Source organism: Phyllopteryx taeniolatus, chromosome 1, assembly GCF_024500385.1.
Source record: "Phyllopteryx taeniolatus isolate TA_2022b chromosome 1, UOR_Ptae_1.2, whole genome shotgun sequence".
In the NCBI taxonomy this organism is placed as follows: Eukaryota; Metazoa; Chordata; class Actinopteri; order Syngnathiformes; family Syngnathidae; genus Phyllopteryx; species Phyllopteryx taeniolatus.
The window spans coordinates 40,129,406-40,146,292 of NC_084502.1; the positions used below are offsets into that span (position 1 = coordinate 40,129,406).

Consider the following 16,887-nt stretch of genomic DNA (forward strand, 5'->3'; position numbering starts at 1 on the left):
AATTAATCAATAATTTAGATTTAACAACATTTTTGGGGGGAATTTCCAAATCATTTTATTCACGAACCGGACATTATTTCTAATTGACAGTGCAGAAAATGTACAAATATAAATTGATTATGAGTCAGTTACTGGTTTGGTCCGTAATGTCAAAAAATAGACGAAAATGTTGATAATTGTTTTCAAAAGTAAAAGAAGGGATTTGCACTTGTTTTTTAATGAAACAAAGATAATCAGTCTGCTTTATTATAATATAATTATTCATATTTACTGCTTTATTGTAACCTAATTATTAATATTAACTGTTGAGAGGCTGAAATTCAGAGTATTTGGACAACTTTAAGCTAAACAAGATCTCTAAACGATAAATCGATGATCAAAAATCGTTATCGATTAATTTGATAATCGATTAGTTGATGATAATCGTTGCACCTCTAATTGGAACTAAATGACAAAAGGAATTGATTCAATTAGTGATGGTTATTTGGCTTGCTGTGAAGTTTTTGAGCAGCTTGTTCAACAGAATTCTAGCGGGTGAGAAGATGCCTGAGGAATGGAGGAAAAGTGTGCTGGTGCCCATTTTTAAGAACAAGGGTGATGTGCAGAGCTGTGGGAACTATAGAGGAATAAAGTTGATGAGCCACACAATGAAGTTATGGGCTAGACTCAGGACAGAAGTGAGTATTTGCGAGCAACAGAATGGTTTCATGCCTAGAAAGAGTACCACAGATGCATTATTTGCCTTGAGGATATTGATGGAAAAGTACAGAGAAGGTCAGAAGGAGCTACATTGTGTCTATGTAGATCTAGAGAAAGCCTATGACAGAGTACCCAGAGAGGAACTGTGGTACTGCATGCAGAAGTCTGGAGTGGCAGAGAAGTATGTTAGAATAATACAGGACCTGTATGAGGGCAGCAGAACAGTGGTGAGGTGTGCTGTATGTGTGACAGAAGAGTTTAAGGTGGAGGTGCGACTGCATCAGAGATCAGCCCTGATCCCTTTCCTGTTGGCAGTAGTGATGTATAGGCTGACAGATGAGGTTAGACTGGAATCCCCGTGGACCATGATGTTTGCAGATGACATTGTGATCTGCAGTGAAAGCAGGGAGCAGGTGGAGGAACAGTTAGAAAGATGGAGGCATGCACTGGAAAGGAGAGGAATGAAGATTAGCTGAAGTAAAACAGAATATATGTCCATGAATGAGAGGGGTGGCGAGGGAAGAGTGAGGCTACAGGGAGAAGAAATGGCAAGGGTGGAGGACTTTAAGTACTTGGGGTCAACCGTCCAGCGCAATGGTGAGTGTGGAAGTGAAGAAACGGGTCCAAGCAGGTTGGGACGGGTGGAGGAAGGTATCAGATGTGTTATGTGACAGAAGAGTCTTTGCTAGGATGAAAGGCCATAGTTTATAAGACAGTGGTGAGGCCAGCCATGATGTACGGATTAGAGACAGTGGCACTGAAGAGACAACAGGAAGCAGAGCTGGAGGTGGTGGAAATGAAGATGTTGAGGTTCGCTCTAAGAAATGAGCTCATCAGATGGACAGCCAAGATTAGATGTTTTGGAGACAGTTAGAGAGAGCAGAGGAGAGTGAGTGAGTATATTGGTAGAAGGATGATGAGGATGGAGCTGCCAGGCAAGAGAGCTCGAGGAAGACCAAAGAGAAGGTTGATGGATGTCGTGGGGGAAGACATGAGGGCAGCTGGAGTTCAAGAGGAGGATGCAGGAGATAGGCTTACATGGAAAAGGATGACATGCTGTGGCGACCCCTTATGGGATAAGCCTAAAGGAAAAGAAGAAGAGTGATGGGTATTTGGCTATGGAGAAAATAAACGAGTGATATGTAAGAAATGCCTGGTTGGTAAATAATATGTTTAGATTCCAATGGAACCTTGGTTCATGAACCTAATTTGTTTCGAAACAATGTTTGCAAACTGAAGCAGTTTGCGAACATTAAAATGAATGGAAATACAATTATTTCTCCAACCAAGTCGCCTTTGCGCGCGGCCGTCAAAGATGCCTTGCAACGAGCGGCTGGTGGGGCCCCCGACCGACATGAACCAAAGCAATATTAGTCCGAAAATGATGTGAAAAGGGGCCTTCATGAACTGTTTCCTTTGTATTTTAATTGGGAAAATGGGAATTTCCACAACGTTCTAATTGTTTTCCTGCGATTCAGTCCAGATGTACCCTGCCTCTTGCCCAAAGTCAGCAAGGATAGGCTCTTGCTCACTCGCGACTCTAATAATGGGGATAAGCGGTATAGAAAATGGCTGGGTTGATGGAAATACTGTAATTGTTTCAGGGATAATCTTTGTATAAAATTTGTTTCAGCATTTAAACATTTGTAACAAAAGCGGGGGAAAGTGCAAAAGGAAAGCAAGTTAAGCCTTTGGCCTTACAAAGCGTTCTCCAATTAAACATACATGCCACATAAAATACAATGAAGTGTCTACTCTTACTGGGTCATCTTGTTACAAATATGAGTATGCCAACATGAATGAAGTCTCGAGGCAGTTGAAGTTTTGCAGATACTGACATGCTAACTTCTCTAGCCTGCATGCTAACTTGGCTGTGTGAATCTATAGACTAACGCTGACATAGAGTTGTCTAGTTCAGACTGAATCGACAGTGCCTCTGCTGGTTGCAGCCAAGTAGTGTACTCCATTTTGCTTCAGGATCTTCAAAAAGCAATTAATTATTTCCACAGTCATCAGAATTCTCAATGTTAAAAGTCAGTAATTGGTTGTGATGCATGCACCATGAAAGTTTTTTTCCCTGTTCATTCTGTAAGCATGAAAGTATGTGTGTGGCATCTTACCACAATATACTGTAGCTCACCTGGCAATGTGTGCATGTACAATACACAAATGTTTATTTCTGCTCTTTGCTTTGTAAAATGTGGCATAGAAGGATTTTGAATTACGCTGAACTATAGTGCATGATATGCTTCTTCTAGGAAAACACGTCGCTTCTTAAGCTAAACTCTGGAAAAAGGAACCAATCACATCTAAAAAAATATATACACTGGAGTAGCATCAACGAAACGGTCCACGCTGGGTCATTGCTCGTAGCATTCACTTACTACTGCACCTTACCACCTGCAGGAGTGAGAGGAAGCGGCGGGAGCAGGAAAGCAAGTACATCGAGGAGTTGGCTGAGCTTATCTCGGCCAACCTCAGCGACATCGACAGTTTCAATGTCAAACCGGACAAATGCGCCATCCTCAAAGAGACTGTGCGGCAGATCCGCCAGATCAAGGAACAGGGTGAGTTGTCTGACTGATTGTTGCAAAGTTGCGTGGCGTAAGGTGTTATGAAGAGTGGGGAAGAGAATGTTGGGGCGGACACACACACACACACACACACACACACACACACTCACACACACACACTCTTCAGAGCCCAGTTACAAGGGTGAATCAATCATTCATCTCCCTCAAATTTCACAGCTTCACCTGTTTATGTTTGGGAGGAAACATTGGGAGAGCAATGTGAACCTGTCATCTGTGCGTGTGTGTGGTGGGGGTTATGAGAAAGTACAGCTGTGTGCTGTGGCCATTTAATTTCATAATCACATCCGTTCTGCCAAAGTGCCAAATCATGAGTTGTGTTAAAGCTGTGTTTTCCCTTTTGTTTCTATTGGTAAAGATCTTGTAACTCTAAGCTACAACCAAGTTAAAGCTGAATTAGAGGGGAGAATTAGTGCCGGTTGTTGTTGTGTTTCTGTGGGGCTCAGTTGGAGTCTCTCACCTCGACAGGAAGGGGAAGAAGCTACAGCTGGCCCTGACTGGCTGCTGACAGGTTGCCATAGTTACAGGAAGTGGAGACAGACATGACACAGGCTTTTGGACTCATCTTGCGCTTCCTACCTGTTCTACTTTTCTCCCTGTCTCACCTTCGTACGCTTGTCATGCAGGTTTTTATTTGGTTCGCTCGCTCTTGTTAGGTTGCAATATCTTTGTCGTCTCTCTCTGTGTCTCATTTTCTTTCCGTCCTCTCCTGCCCTACCTACTCAGTGCTCCATTTTAGGCAGTATTGTAGTTCACCTTTTATATGGGGATCCAAACGAGTGGCTACTATTGCAAAAAAACGCCAAATGCATTTTTCTGAACATCATTTATTATTGCAGCCATCTGTTTCTCTGGCTGCGTCTCCCAGCATCTCAACATCTCACCCCCACCCTTAATTCAGGTGCCTCAACTCCTGCCGCTGCACCATTACTGCTTGCAGAGCCTCTCTCGCTCTCTCCCACGCTCCCTCTCTCCGACTCAGCCTACCAGACACTTCCTCTGAGTCTGACACTGAATATAAAGCATGAGGACGGCTACTACCTGCTCCACATGCACCCAGCCCTCGACTCCTCTTGATGGGCTCCTTAGAGAAACCTGCCCCCTCGTACGCCTCCCTCCTTTACCTGTATAAAAAGATACTGATGCTTGAGAAACACTGCCCCCAGCTGGATTAGCTTCAGTAGAGAATGCCAGTGAGGGTTTCCCTGTGTTTTAATACAATTTCATTGTCTTCCCTTACAGGAAAGGCTTCCATCAGCGACGATGTTCAGAAATCTGACGTTTCCTCAACAGGTCAGGGGGTCATTGACAAAGACCATCTAGGGCCTCTTCTGCTGCAGGTGAGTTCAGTTATCCTCTGTACTCAATGTCAGTTCAACCTTCCATTGGACAATTGTTGACTTCCTGTCATTGCGCCACCAGGCTTTGGACGGCTTCCTGTTTGTGGTGAACCGAGAGGGCAGCATTGTGTTTGTGTCGGACAATGTGACACAGTACCTGCAGTACAAGCAGGACGAGCTCATCAATACCAGCGTCTACAACATTCTACACGAAGAAGACAGGGAGGAATTCCACAAGAACCTACCCAGGACCAACAGTGAGATTCAAACATGCACACAATTACACACGCACGCATGCAGGTCTCTGGCTCCGTTCACACTGCAGGGCAAGACTCCCGATTCAGATTTTATTTGTTAATCCGGTCTTTTTATTTCGTCCTTCACATTACAAAAACAAATGTGACCTCAACTGTGCACAAACATGAGGCGCTGTGTTTACGGAAGTAAATGTGGCCCCTCGCGTCAGTCTTGTCATGGCGTATTTGTGGCACTTTCAAGAATTTTGTGGAAACGTTTTCTTATATTTATCCGTTCTAAAGCATGTTTTTTTTCACCACAGACTGTTTTCTGCTCCTTCGTCTGCCATTGCTTTTGTGGCGTGTCTGTTTTGTTGAACAACTGTGATGTTTGTTGCCTTTTGATGACCAATAGGTCAGATGAGTGCGACATGAGGGTCCAGACGGTACTCACGTCAGATATATATCCAATTTATATTCACATATGAAAGAGGCTTGGGTCAGATATGAAAAAAATCTGACTTTTAATGTTCACATTGACATGAAAAAATCAGATACATGTCACATGGGGCAAAAAAAAAAAATCGGAGCTGACCTGCAGTGTAAACATAGCCTTAGTAAAGCTCTAGTTTCACTCTGTAAGTCTACAACAGTGGTTCTTAACCTTGTTGGAGGTAGGGAACCCTGCCAGTTTCATCTAGATTTCACGGAACCCTTCCTAATTTGAAAAATAAAATATGGTTTATTTCAAATTCAAAACAGGTATATGTTTTAATGTCTGTGTAGATTATCAGTCATCCAGGTCATGCACAAAATGAACCACGCATCAGTTGCACACAAAATCCATTGTTAAAAGACCAAAATGAACAAAACATGAATTTCACACACACACAAAAAAAAAAAAAATTCAATTAAATGAAAATTTCCCCTTGGTAAGTGCTACTCTCATGTCAGAGGAATGGAATTCACAACAAAATCTGTTCCTTCTACAATCCTCGAAAAGTGTTCATAGGTAAGAGTAAAGTTGTTGGGCTCTTTTTTATCATTGGATGCACTGTCTGACGCCACAGCAATCAATGCTAGTGTATTGTTGAAATGTTGTTAAATAAAGAGAGTTTTAAGAACAAAGGATTTCAACTCGAGGCGCAGCGTCGCAATGGTAAACGCCCACCTTGACGCAGCGTTGCGTTTTGAACGGCATTCAAAATGCAGTGTTAAAAGGCTTTTTACGGATACATGCACGCACACACGGTGTGTGTCGAGTCCTCCGTTGAACCCCAGCAAGTGCCTCACCGAACCCCTGGGGTTTGACCGAACCCAGGTTAAGAACCACTGGTCTAGAACTATGTAAGAGTGGCCAGTTGAGATGGTTTGGAAAAATACTTTTCCCATGGAACAAATTGAAGATTATTGAGCAAATGTTCAGTCTGTCACATGCATTACAAGCTAATCAACAAAACATGCAGTATCATCGATGTGCTCCTAATGGGAAACGAAAACAATCATAGATTAATTTCTGTTTGTTCTCACATTACGGTAAGTCTGCAATATGTGACTTGCTTCATAATGATTGATTGATTAGACTGTTGAGTATGGCTGTGGTTAAGGGCGAAAGTTCCTATTTGATTAAATCAGAGCATGACGAAGTCAAACAAGAACATCTTCCTGTTAGAGAGAGCATAGTTCATGAAGATAGTGGGGTCATGACAGGTATAAAAGAGAAGCTCAGAGAAGTATTCACTGTAAGCTGCTATTGGTGTATGATTCTTTCTTCCTTCTTACAATAATATTAAATCGTCTTTGAGTTGATCCAGGTCTTGTAGATATTTTTTTAATTTAACTGTAACCACTCTCACTCCAACTATAGGTGGTTGTCGTCATACACGGTTACAAACGGCGCACAATGAACTAATTTGTGCAGCGGCATAAGAATGTCGTCACTCGGCACAAAATGGCATGCTCAGTTCCCACCGTACGTACAGTTTTTTGTTGGATTGTTTTATAGTGTTGATGAACTAGAAATGTTTTTGTACAAATATTGACTTTAAATTCAGGTTACGTCGCTGCCATAGGAACAGAAGGGCGTTTTTAACAGAGGACCCACTGTACTGACTTATGAGTGAGTTAGAAATTACAGTTGTATTTTTGCAAGTACTGCTTCCTCGCAAGGTTATTTGTTATTGAGATGACACTAGTGTTGTAACAAAGACAGCTACACACATTTTAGTAACCAGAACACTGAGGGTAGTGCCTGAGTTTAAATATTCAGAAACCAATGTTGCCCAAGTGGATACGCCTACTCTACTTGTTCATGAGCATAAACTCACTCAGTTATGGATTTTGCTCCTTAGTGCTTATCTCCCCCGCCATAATGAGGGGCTCCAGGGAAGCGTCTTTTTGGAGAACTCGCAACACACCTGTCACAAACACACGTGAATGGAAGCACCTACCCACGCGGTGCGAAGCAGGTAGTGTGGCACAGCTGTCAGTCACACTCGGTGGTCCAGAAAGTGTAAAACAGGCCTGAGCTTTATTCAGATCCCACGACAGCCATCCGGAAAGTACTTACTGCTGAATAATGCGCCTCCACATCCTCCTCCTCTCACTTCAATGAGTTTCTATGTGCGTATGTGTCGTTTCTTACATTTACATGCTAGAGAGAGGACGCTATTATTTGGTGTGTTTTCACTCAGCCCCATGAGTGTGTACGAAGCACCATTTATGAAGTTGATTGGAAGTGTTGTATCTGAACGAGTTGAGGAACAGAAGTTCGTAAAGTAGTTCAAGTTTTGGGCAAACGTGAGCTAAACTTAGTTCATTTCTGCCTGATGAACAATATTGAGAACACGTTCTTTTTGACATCTGTGAACGGTTTTCGAATCAAAGTTCATTTTCATTCAAGAGCGACAGGTTTTGTTAGGGCACTAACGCACTTTATATGAGCCTTTATATGTCGCAGGCGTCATTCATGTTTACATCGCAACTGCGCGAGCCATGTTCAGGGACAATGCATAAATGGGAATGAATGTGTTCTTTAGTGCATAAATTGTAAAATTTGATTACTAGGAAAAATATTTGTATTAGAATGCTTTAGTTAAAACACTGTACTATCACACTGTCATAAAATGGAATTGATTTAGTTTTTTATTACAAGAATTGATAAGATAAAATATTTTGTTAATACTGTATAGTCAGCCAGAGCTGCAAGGAATGCAAAGTTATCATTGTCCTTTCACCATTGTTCCTGTCATACTGTGTTGCGTGTTTTTGTTTGCACATTAAGGACAAAGGTCCTGGTTTTGTTTTTATTCCCCATTTTAAGAAAAACACAATGTTTTCCTCGTGTTTTTCAGATTGTAGGGTGAAAGCTGCAGCTGGCTATTATTGTGGATTGAATGGGCGGACAATGGAAAAACGAAATGCCAGTATTTTGTGGGAAATAGCCCGTCAGCATTATATTTGAAAAAAAAAGAACTATGAACGAGTTCATTTTTTGAATGGTGAACTTTGTTCAAAATTTAGAATAATGAACTATGAACTGAACTAGTTCATTTCTGGAACGGTGAACTGAACTTTGAACTAGTTCGCATAGAAAATGAACTTTCCCCACACTGTTGATTGGTTATAAAGAGCCCATCACCAGTGGTGCTTCTAGAAAGTTTTACCTGAGATGACAGGAGGTTCAGTTGGGGGCCAGACGTTATAATGCTCTCCCCCTCCAACCCACCAACACCAACATTTCAAGTTCAGATTTCATTATCTGCATTTCCTGGTAAGTTTTATGAATGTCACATGAATAACTTAATGTTGAACAGTAAACCAGTCCTTGTAGCCTATGCAATAAAAATTCTCAACAATTACAATTAGCTTTCATTAGAAATATTAGACCGTCTACATTTAGTCAGTCTTTCACACAGTCTACATTTATCGATATTTATCAGCTATATTCACAAAGATCTTTAAGCCATTTTAAGACGGCAGTTATTATGGTGGCCAGCAAAATGTTTAACAAAAATGTCTAGGCCTTTGCATGCTTGCTCTCAATGCGGAGCACAGCTAATGTGATAATGTGATGTCAGACTCCCATGTGTTCATAGCAAATATATTGAAAGTAATATCAGAATCAGAATCATCTTTATTTGCCAAGTATGTCCAAAAAACACACAAGGAATTTGTCTCCGGTAGTTGGAGCCGCTCTAGTACGACAACAGATGTTCTGTCAATTTACAGAACACTTGGAGACAGAAAGACATTGACAAAAAAAAAACAGAAAAAAAAAACAGTCACTGAGCAAGTTATTAAACTTGTCATACTATAGCTTGTTTCAATAATATAACCTTAGGAAATTGTTAAATTTGTCATGGAATGACAGTCAGGCAGGCAGAGAATTTCAATGCACTTTTTAGCCTCTCGATGGCAAGCTTCATGGTGGTGGGGAAAATGTACTGTCTTGATAAATAAATGTCCATTTGTCATGTTATTCCTGTATTTGAAACTTTCCATATGATACAGTGGGTACAGAAAGTATTCAGACCCCCTTAAATTTTGCAGCCATTTGCTAAAATACATTTTTCATTTTTTTCCCCCCTCATTAATGTAGACACAGCACCCCACATTGACAGAAAAAAACAGAATTGTTGAAATTTTTGCAGATTTATTAAAGAAAAACTTAAATATCACAGACATAAGTATTCAGACCCTTTGCTGTGACACTCATATATTTAACTCTGGTGCTGTCCATTTCTTATGATCATCCTTGAGATGGTTCTACACCTTAATTTGAGTCCACCTGTGTTTGATTATACTGATTGGACTTGATTAGGAAAGCCACACACCTGTCTAAATAAGACCTTACAGCTCACAATGCATGTCAGAGCAAATGAGAATCATGAGGTCAAATGAACTGCCTGAAGAGCTCAGAGACAGAATTGTGGCAAGGCACAGATCTGGCCAAGGTTACAAAAACAATTCTGCTGCACTTAAGGTTCCTAAGAGCACAGTGGCCTCCATAGCATGTTTCACAACCCTTCCTAGAGGAGAGAGGTAAAGAAGAACCCAAAGATCATTGTGGCTGATCTCCAGAGATGCAGTCGGGAGATGGGTGAAAGTTCTAGAAAGTCAACCATCACTGCAGCCCTCCACCAGTCGGGGCTTTATGGCAGAGTGGCCTGACGGAAGCCTCTCTTCAGTGCAAGACACATGAAAGCCCGCATGGTGTTTGCTAGAAAACACCTGAAGGACTCCAAGATGGTGAGAAATAAGATTATCTAGTCTGATGAGACCAAGATAGAACTTCCATCCATCCATCCATTTTCTGAGCCGCTTCTCCTCACTAGGGTTGCGGGCGTGCTGGAGCCTATCCCAGCTGTCATCGGGCAGGAGGCAGGGTACACCCTGAACTGGTTGCCAGCCAATCCCAGGGCACATACAAACAAACAACCATTCGCACTCACAGTCACACCTACGGGCAATTTAGAGTCTCCAATTAATGCATGTTTTTGGGATGTGGGAGGAAACCGGAGTGCCTGGAGAAAACCCACGCAGGCAAGGGGAGAACATGCAAAATCCACACAGGTTGGGCCGGGGATTGAACCCGGGTCCTCAGAAATGTGAGGCTGACGCTCTAACCAGTCGTTCACCGTGCCGCCCAAGATAGAACATTTTGGCCTTAATTCTAAGCAGTATGTGTGGAGAAGGCACTGCTCATCACCTGTCCAATACAGTCCCACCAGTGAAGCATGGTGGTGGCAGCATCATGCTGTGGGGGTATTTTTCAGCTGCAGGGACAAGATGACTGGTTACAATTGAAGGAAAGATGAATGCGGCCAAGTACAGGGATAACCTGGATGAAAACCTTCTCCAGAGTGCTCAGGACCTCAGACCTTCAAACAAGACAATGACCCTAAGCACACAGATAAAGTAACGGAGTGGCTTCAAAACAACTCCGTGACTGTTCTTGAATGGCCCAGCCAGAGCTCTGACTTAAACCCAATTGAGCATCTCTGGAGAGACCTGAAAATAGCTCTCCATCAACATTCCAACATGACAGAACTGGAGAGGATCTGCAAGGAGGAATGCCAGAGGATCCCCAAATCCAGGTTTGAAAAACTTGTTGCATCATTCCCAAAAAGACTCATGGCTGTATTAGCTCAAAAGGGTGCGTCTTCTAAATACTGAGCATCCATCCATCCATTTTCTACCGCTTATCCGAGGTCGGGTCACGGGGGCAGTAGCTTTAGCAGAGATGCCTAGACTTCCCTCTCCCCAGCCACTTCATCCAGCTCTTCCAGGGGGATCCCGAGGCGTTCCCAGGCCAGCCGAATGATGTAGTCTGTCCAGCGTGTCCTGGGTCGTCCCCGGGGTCTCCTCCCAGTGGGACGTGCCCTGAACACCTCACCAGGGAGGCGTCCGTGAGGCATCCGAATCAGATGCCCCAGCCACCTCATCTGGCTCCTCTCGATGTGGAGGACCAGCGGCTCTACTCTGAGATCCTTGCAGATGACCGAGCTTCTCACCCTATCACTAAGGGAGAGCCCGGACACCCTGTGGAGGAAACTCATTTCGGCCGCTTGTATCCGGGATCTTTTGGGTTTTATGGACATTATAAACGTTTGCTGTCCATATATGGGTGCTCACCAAGCTCAAAAAGCTTAACGTTAATTTCAGAAAACTGCGATCAATCGTCACCAATATTTAGGTGGACATCTCTACCTTTACCCACTACAACCTCTGTAAATATCAGAACGATCGACCCAATATTTTGGATTTTATGGACGAGTGTTTTCCTCCTAACTTAATAAGGAAAATGCTTCACGTCCATAAAATCCGAAATATTGGGGCGACCGTTCTTATATTTTCAGAGGTTGGAGTGGGCATAATTAGACGTGACCATATGCATTTTGGTGACGATTGCTCGCAGTTTAGTGACATTAACTCATTCACTGCCAGCCTTCCCAATTAAACATAGATACATAAGCCGTCAATGGCAGTGAATGAAGCTCCATGAAAGTTTTTCTCAATTGTGAGCATTTAGAGGAGTCTCCAAAAGGTCTCCAATGAAATTGAACATGTTCAATTTCACTGCGACTCCTTGGCAACCCGGTTAGTCTCCAAGAGACTCCAGGAGATGTCACAAAGAGGTTGAATTTGGCATAAGGAGAGATGTCCACCCATTTTGGTGAAGATTGATTGCAGTTTACGCTTATGTTAAGCACTGTCCCGTCCCCCTTGGATGCAACCATTTCTTTCTTTGAAGGGGTGGGGGGGTCAGGGTGGGAGTGAATTCTGATTAAAACATTTATAAGAACTAAGAACTATGGAGACAATACAACGAACATTTCTAATAAAACTTTGAACTTTATAATTTATTATTGATAGATTAATTGCCGACTTGTAGGGGTGGCAACTGGGGTGGTAAGGCATTTGGTGGGGGGCGGCAGCTGCCAACCCTTGCCACCCCACATATCTTCCAGTGCCCACCACTCAATTATCACTGCAGAATTGCTTGTAAACAACAGAGGCTCTGGCCTTTTCTCCTGCACCTTTCTGTATTCCTTCCCTGTGAGTCTCGTCTTACCTTTCCTCCTATGTCTCTGCCGACTTTCTCACCCCCATTCACACAGACTGAGATGGCTGCGAAATAGGCTGAATCTCACAGTTGGCAGTTTCACAACATGTTCATGTCCGCACTCCCACCCCTCATTGTGTCTCGCTCTGCTGCTCGCCACCGTCATTAGCCTTCCGGCGCCGTGAATGAAATGACCTCTCGCTGCACATTCCTGCGGGATGACCAATGACCATGCCATCTACAGTTAAATACACAAAAACTCCTAAACTCAATAACAATGTGTTGTGTGTTTTTGTGTTGTGGTGATTTTTTTAATTTTTGAGGGCCATCGTTTACCGCCTGTGACTGTGCTTTGCTTTTTTTTGCTGAGATGAAAAAAAAAAAAATATCAGCTTGCACCAACAACTCCCCGGCTACATTTGCTATATCCAACTATCCTCTTGACATATCTCGAGTCCATATCCTCCTTGCACCTGCCAGACAGAAACCTCCTCCGAACAGTTCAAGGTCTTGATGAGACCTCACCAGACCTTGCAGGACGGTTTCTGTTTTCTCTGTGACGTTTGCTTCCCTCTTGTATTTTTCCTCTCCCCTCCCCTGAAGGTGACCCCTGCACTGCCTTGTCACGCATGTGCGTGTGTGCGTGACCGTTTGTGAGTGTAATGAGGAGTCAGGACCCTAATGAGGATAGATGACAAAGTGTGCCTGGCCTCTGCCAGCAACAGAGTACACTTAGAAGGACGGGTATTGGAAATCGACACCTTAGGCACAATAATCCCATGGTCCATTTATTCGAGATGAGCAGCTGAGTGGGGAAATGTTTCTTTTGTGTGTGTGTTTGTGACATTTGATTGCAGACTCTGAGTTTATACATGCATGGAATTTATTCAATGTCGGGACTTTGGAAAAATGAATGTTTTTGTCCATCTCTAGTAAATGGAGTGTCGTGGGGAATTGAGGCAGCCCGACAGAAGAGTCACACCTTCAACTGCCGAATGCTTGTCAAATTTGGCCACACCCATGGCGCTATGGAGGAGGGGCCAGGAGGGCCACGTTATGAGACCATGCAGTGTTTTGCACTTACGCAGCCAAAGGCCATGATTGAGGAGGGTGAAGGTACATTGGCATACATCACAACTTTTTTGTATGCGGTTATCTTTTCCAGCAACCTTTGACTATGTTTGTCTCCTACTTAGAAATTATTAGAACTTAGAAATGAACATGAGACCTGTCTAAATTGAGTATGACACTGATATTCTTAAATACAATCGATAGGACAATTTGAGTAGAATGTTCAAAAGAAAAGTCTACAACCCTCATCAGATTAGACAACAAATCAAGGATACACGAACACTACTACGATTGTAGAATGACTTCAGTGAGTGATAATGTATGAAGTAGTGCCAAGAGATTAAGGCTACATGTCTAGAAGGTAAGGCGGCACAAAAGATGTTAGTCAGATTAAAATGCATCCACTCCTCAGACACTAAATTGTCATGAGTCAGAACAAATAATTTATTTGGAAGTAGCAACGATTCCAGCATCTGAAAAAAACACCCCAAATGTACAACCAAATATGCAGGTTTGCAGAGGTACTGACACACTATTTCTTGGTAGGGGAACCTCTCACTCTGTTCACGTTCTACCAGTCTTTGTATATAGAGATTAGTGATTATTATACAGTATATTGTTGACTTTTGGTTTGGGAATTTTTTTTTAAATTTGAGGTGTAAAAAACAAAACTGAAAGCCTTACGTATATACAGTAACAAATTATTGAACCTTCTCTCCCTTTACCAGATCTGCAGTCATGTATGATCTGCGTGGCCCGTCGAGTTACAGCTATGGAGAGAACAGAGAGTTTCAATACCAGGCATGAGCTCTCAGGTGAGGACCTACACAGAACAGGTTCACCAAAGACCAAGTCTTCAAATGTAACTAATCCCTCTCACTTCTCCCACTTTCCCTTCCTCCATTTGGCCTCCGTTGACCCGACCTGGCAGGTAAACTGATCCAGATTGACCAAAATTCTCTGCGAGCATCAGTGCGTCCAGGCTGGGAAGATTTATTGAGGCGTTGCATCCAGATGTTCCTCCAGCACAGTGACGGGCAACCCTGGTCCCACAAACGCCACTATCATGAGGGTGCGTTACACACCAGTAATTGGCTGAACGCTTCAAACATATTCTTTCTTATCAATTGGGGTCATCACAAATACAAACAAATTATAATGCTGGCCTTTGCTTTTGTACCATTGGGTGAACATGCTGGTCTTTTGTGCAGCCTTTTTGCAGGGCCACGCCGAGACGCCGCTGTATCGCTTCTCCCTGTCCGACGGCACGCCGGTCACAGCCCAGACAAAGAGCAAACTGTACCGTCACCCAATGAGCAACGAGCCACAAGGCTTCATCTCTACTCACCTCCTTCAGAGGTTAGATACTGGAAATACAAACAGTCCTCCAAAGTAACACTACCGATATATACAGTCTTAAAAAGAGCAAGCACGTCTAACATCTTAGCCATTCATAGAATCTGAAGTGGAAGCTGAAGTAGCTTTTTATACAACAAAGACGTGAACAGTAAGAAGACTCAACACCCCTACATATATTGTAACTGGATTAATATCAAGTTTCTGTCATTGAAAAAACAAGGGTGATGTGATGAAGTTTTTTTCTTTTCTTCCGATTTCTTTTCTCTCTCTATTCAGAGAACCTAATGGTTACCGCTCATCTCAAGGTGGGAACATGATGCCGAACACCATGAGACAACAGTCCATGGGAGGTCACAACCCAAATGCCCACATGAACATAAACCCCAGTGGTGGGATGGTGATGGGGGGCATGGGCGGCATGAACAGGGGCTTCGGAATGAATGAGCATGGGCACATGGGCCATATGGGTCAGATGGGTCAGATGGGTGGCTGCGCCGCATATGGAGGAAGTAGTGGCGGTGGGAGTGGAGCCATGGGTAACCGCATGATGCAAATCAGTCAGATGGGGCATATGAGTCAAATTGGGCCCATGAATAACCCAAGCCAAGGCATGCAGCACCACCCACATCAGCCCCCCTTTCAGAGTAGCGGGGGCTTTGGGCTAAGTGGGTTGAACAGCCCTTCCGGAAGCCCTCGGATGGGCGCTCCTCAATCGGGACTCTTAATGTCACCGCGAAATCGAGGAAGTCCAAAGATGGGCGCCAATCAATTTTCTCCTGGAGGTGAGTCTGTCCTTATTGAACAGTCTGGCATTCAGAACATTAGTTAATTTGCCCACTTGTTTGCTTCATTGTGTTGTGGTTTTCTTTTAGGCATGCACTCTCCCATGAGTGGCATTTGCAGTGGTGGAGGAGGCGGTGGGAACACTACAACCTATTCCAGCAGCTCCCTTAATGCCTTACAAGCTATCAGTGAAGGAGTAGGGAACTCAATCCCCTCCACACTGTTGTCTCCTTCGCCAGTCCATAAACCAGATAGCTCTCCTAGTGTCCACTCCTCCTCTTCCTCCCAGCCAAACCAAATGGCCAAACCAGGCCAGGATGGATCCAAAAGCCCAGTGGTGGGCTCGGGGCCTGGGCCAGGGCCTGGTGACCATTCCCACCCCTTGCACCATCATCAGTATCCACAGGCCGAAGACTCTGGAGATAGACCAGACAGCCAGGCAGCTATACCACCTAAAGAGTTGGGAGATGGGGGCAATGAGGTGACTGCGGCAACGTCGGAGCCTACTCGAAGGGTACCAGACAGCAAGGGCCATAAGAAGCTGCTGCAGTTGCTGACTTCGCCAACTGAGGAGCTTGGAATAGGTGGAAGTGGACCTCCAGGGCCTCCTGTTCCACAACCATCAAACAACAGTAGTACTCCAACCTCAGAAAGTAAGGACCCCGCTGGGGAGATGACTAGCCCTTCATCCACTGGGGTGTCCTCCTCTTCCTCTGCTAGTGCCAATTCAAGCCAGACAAGTGGGTTAGGGAGTGTGTCCACATCCGCCAGCTACACAGGCTCACTTCAAGAAAAGCACAAAATCCTCCACAAGCTACTCCAGAATGGCAATACACCTGATGAAGTAGCAAAGATCACAGCAGAGGCTACGGGAAAGGTTGCAATAGGCAACCAAGAGTGCAATGAAGTAGGTACGGGAGGATCAGGGTCGGGGAGTGGCCCCGGCTTAATCACTGAACCGAAGCAGGAGCAACTTAGCCCCAAGAAGGAAAAAACCCATGCCCTTCTCCACTATCTCCTCAACAAGGACGATTCCAAAGAGCCAGTGGATGTGAAGCCCAAACTGGAGGAGCTAGATGGCAAGGGAACTTCGGGGACTGCTTGCGGGCCCCCACGTGGTGGCCCTGGCCATGCTCCTGAACATCATGAGAGCAAGATCAAGTCAGAACCACCTGATGATGTAAGTTCATGTGATGTTTTTTTTTCTTTCTTTGGTTTGTTTTTTTGCCTCAACTGAGCAC

At 43.9% G+C, this 16,887-nt stretch overlaps 1 protein-coding gene across 7 annotated transcripts in view; it reads left to right on the forward strand.

Moving 5' to 3' along the window:
- Nucleotides 1–16,887, forward strand: part of LOC133487863 (nuclear receptor coactivator 3-like) — an 85,566-nt gene that overhangs the window by 54,520 nt on the left and 14,159 nt on the right. For all 7 annotated transcript variants that reach the window (XM_061795130.1, XM_061795096.1, XM_061795079.1 and 4 more), the window contains 9 exons: nt 3,106–3,266; nt 4,533–4,630; nt 4,713–4,887; nt 13,367–13,549; nt 14,233–14,319; nt 14,436–14,576; nt 14,716–14,863; nt 15,140–15,645; nt 15,736–16,826. In XM_061795130.1, the coding sequence (XP_061651114.1) occupies nt 3,106–3,266; nt 4,533–4,630; nt 4,713–4,887; nt 13,367–13,549; nt 14,233–14,319; nt 14,436–14,576; nt 14,716–14,863; nt 15,140–15,645; nt 15,736–16,826 (2,590 nt within the window). The remainder of the gene's footprint in view (nt 1–3,105; nt 3,267–4,532; nt 4,631–4,712; nt 4,888–13,366; nt 13,550–14,232; nt 14,320–14,435; nt 14,577–14,715; nt 14,864–15,139; nt 15,646–15,735; nt 16,827–16,887) is intronic.